Here is a 3,285-nt window from a genome sequence, read left to right on the forward strand (position 1 = left end):
AATAGATAAAATAGTAAGAATGTCATTTTTAAGTATTTTAATTTTAAAAAATTATTTCATACACTATTTTTTTATTTTTTTTTCTTTAAATTTACGGTTTTAGTTGTTCCGGTCGGTGGTTGCTCCAATAATTTCTATGGGAGTTGCTATTTAGATTTTAATTGAAATTTAAGTTGCTCCATTAATTGTTATATGAATTTCTATAAAAATACAAAAAAAAAAATTACTTTAAAGTGTAAAAATAAAAAAACTCTTTAAATTTATTTGGCATTTATTTTACTAAGTATCTATTAAAAAAATAACAAAAATATGTTGATCTCATCTAACATTGTTGAAGACATCCCAAGGAGGAGTTGCTCTAAGTTACTCCTATAAATTTTTGGTAGTAGCAGCTAGATTGCAAAAGAAAAAGGGTACGAGAAACGTGAGAGAGACACGACAACAATGCAGGATAGAATGGTTGCCATAAATCACGTGTTGAGTTCCAAGTTTCCACCTTTTTTGTGGACCGTCAATAGTAAACCCCAACACCCCATCCCACTCCATTGGCATATCTTCCACACTGTACAGTGGCTTTTAGTTCTTCTTCTGCTTATTTATGGGTCCCACCATGCCATCCCACCACGGGATTGTTTTACTCTTCACATTTCACTCACAATCATTCATTCATGAGCTTTACAAACAAAAAAAAAACTACGTACGTACTTAAAACGGCTACAATTACCTAAACAATTTCCGTGCCACAATTTCCACAAAATTGACTCTCGAGTTACCAAAATTGCCCTCACCCCACTTGCGTTACGTTTTGAAAAGACAGTGGCATTTCCGGTAAATTTGACTCATCCGAGTTGCAATTACGTTGATCAAATCGAACATGATACTCTTCTCTCTGTCTACCGTTGCGTCCCTTTACCTCTTTTTTTTTTTTATTTATTTAAAATAAATAAATATACTTATTCTCTTTTGTATTTCACAGTATAGGCTAGACTAGAGGACACTAGACCCGTGAAGAGTACAAAAAGGCAATTCTTTTGGCCTTGAATTCACTTTCTATCTGAGCATCAGAAGAAGAAGGACTCAAAATCCATGGCTTCTTCGTTTCTCTCTTTCATCACTCTCTTCTCACTTTTCCTCTTACCATTGCCATCATCATCTTCTTCTTCAGGAAATTCCATAACCATTCCTCTCTCCGTATATCCCCAAACACATTCAGATCCATTTGAAACTCTCAATTTCCTAGCTTCTGCATCAATCTCCAGAGCTCACCATCTAAAAAAACCAAAATCCAACTCCACCTTAGTCACAAAAACACCTCTCTTTCCACGGAGCTATGGAGCTTACTCTATATCTCTCAAATTCGGTTCACCCCCACAAACCACCTCCTTCGTCATGGACACGGGTAGTAGTTTGGTCTGGCTCCCTTGTACCTCTCGGTATCTCTGTTCCAGGTGTAACTTTCCAAACATTGACCCGTCAAAGATCCAAACTTTTATGCCCAAGCTTTCTTCTTCCTCCAAACTCATCGGCTGTCAAAATCCCAAATGCAAATGGGTACTCGGCTCTAATGTAAAATGCAATAATTGCGACCAAAAAGGAAACTGCTCACAGACTTGCCCTGCTTATATAATCCAGTACGGTTCCGGTTCAACAGCCGGGCTTTTACTTTCCGAGACACTTTCTTTCCCGGAAAAAGCTTTCACGAATGTTCTTATCGGTTGCTCCTTTCTCTCGATTCGTCAGCCATCTGGAATCGCCGGGTTCGGCCGCGGAATCGAATCGCTTCCTTCCCAATTGGGTCTCACCAAATTCTCTCACTGCTTAGTTTCTCGCCAGTTCGATGACACTTCAGTGAGCAGTGATCTTGTTCTGTACCGTTCCGGCGATCACAAAACAGAAGGTGGAATCAGCTACAGCCCGTTTCAGAAGAACCCATCAACCTCAAACCCCGCATTTAAAGAGTACTACTACGTACTCATAAGAAAAATCGTCGTCGGCGGTAAGAGAGTTAAGATTCCGTACAAGTACTTGGTCCCGGGATCTGACGGTAACGGCGGTACTATAGTTGATTCAGGGTCAACGTTCACGTATTTAGAGAAGCCTGTTTACGAAGCCGTAACGGCGGAATTCGCTAAACAAATGAGTCATTACAAGAGAGAATTCAAAGTAGAAAATCAGACCGGTTTAAGCCCCTGTTTCGATATTTCTCGGGAAAAATCGGTGAATTTCCCGGAATTGGTTTTCCAATTCAAAGGCGGTGCGAAAATGGCTTTGCCAGTAGAGAATTACTTTGCCTTGGTGTCTAGCTCCGGCATTGTATGTTTAACGATGGTGACTAACAATGTGGCCGGCCCAGAAATCAGCACCGGACCGGCCATCATCTTGGGTAGTTTTCAACAACAGAATTATTATGTAGAATATGATTTGAAGAACGACAGGTTTGGATTCCGTCCTCAATCTTGTAAACGAGGTTGAAACGACAAGTCGTTTTGTCAAATGGGGAAAAAACAATAAAACTGACTAGAAATTTGTGGCACTCTCGGAAGTGCGAATTCCGGCGGAAGACACGGGTGGCGCCGTCGTGAGGGTCCCGGCAATGGCAATTAGGAAATTGTTTAAATGTGTTTTCTTTTCTTTTTCACTTATTATTTATTTTATGGGTTATAAATTCATGACTTGAAAATTGACAATGAAAGTGAGAAATAATGATGGGGTTGATCTTAAGCTAAAGGTTTTAATTATGCAATCTTTTTCCATGATTTTTTTGATCGTGAACAAAGATGACTTTCTTCTTTTTGTTGGAGAAAGGTGTTTGCCAATCAATTAAAGTTCATAAATCTTCATATATAAGCAAGCAAGAATAAGAAAATATGATGGAATTTATCCCCATTGAAACTTTTTCCTTCTTGGATTTTCTTTTGTTTGAAAATGTTAAATTTTTGTATTACATGCAGTAATTATATTGTCTTTTTTTTGGACATTTTTTTTTACTTAAGAAAAAATAGAAAGAAAATAAAGAAAAAAGGAAGTGGATACATAAGGCGACAATTCTGACAACTGTTAAACCCAATATGGTGTTAAAGGTGAGAAAGTGTTATTTATTGATGCAGCTGTTAGTTAAGGGTGGGGGAGTGATGTCAATGCTATTTAAACCCAATTGGTAGATGATTTTGCGGCACTTTATGACTTGGCATGGCTCATCTTAATTGTACATTTTTTTTTTAAAGTATCTTAATTGTACATTTTTTGTTTGAAAGCATCTTAATTGTACATTTTTATTGCTGTAAA

General features: G+C 37.7%; 1 protein-coding gene across 1 annotated transcript; it reads left to right on the forward strand.

The window, feature by feature from the left end:
* Positions 1–402: 402 nt before the first annotated feature.
* LOC115699079 (probable aspartyl protease At4g16563) lies at positions 403–2,721 on the forward strand. The gene is made up of 2 exons (XM_030626296.2): positions 403–891; positions 982–2,721. The coding sequence occupies exon 2, from the start codon at positions 1,087–1,089 to the stop codon at positions 2,470–2,472; it is 1,386 nt and encodes a 461-aa protein (XP_030482156.2). The 5' UTR covers positions 403–891; positions 982–1,086; the 3' UTR covers positions 2,473–2,721.
* Positions 2,722–3,285: the final 564 nt, after the last annotated feature.

The sequence above is a fragment of the Cannabis sativa genome, chromosome 8 (genome assembly GCF_029168945.1).
Source record: "Cannabis sativa cultivar Pink pepper isolate KNU-18-1 chromosome 8, ASM2916894v1, whole genome shotgun sequence".
NCBI classification, from domain to species: domain Eukaryota; kingdom Viridiplantae; phylum Streptophyta; class Magnoliopsida; order Rosales; family Cannabaceae; genus Cannabis; species Cannabis sativa.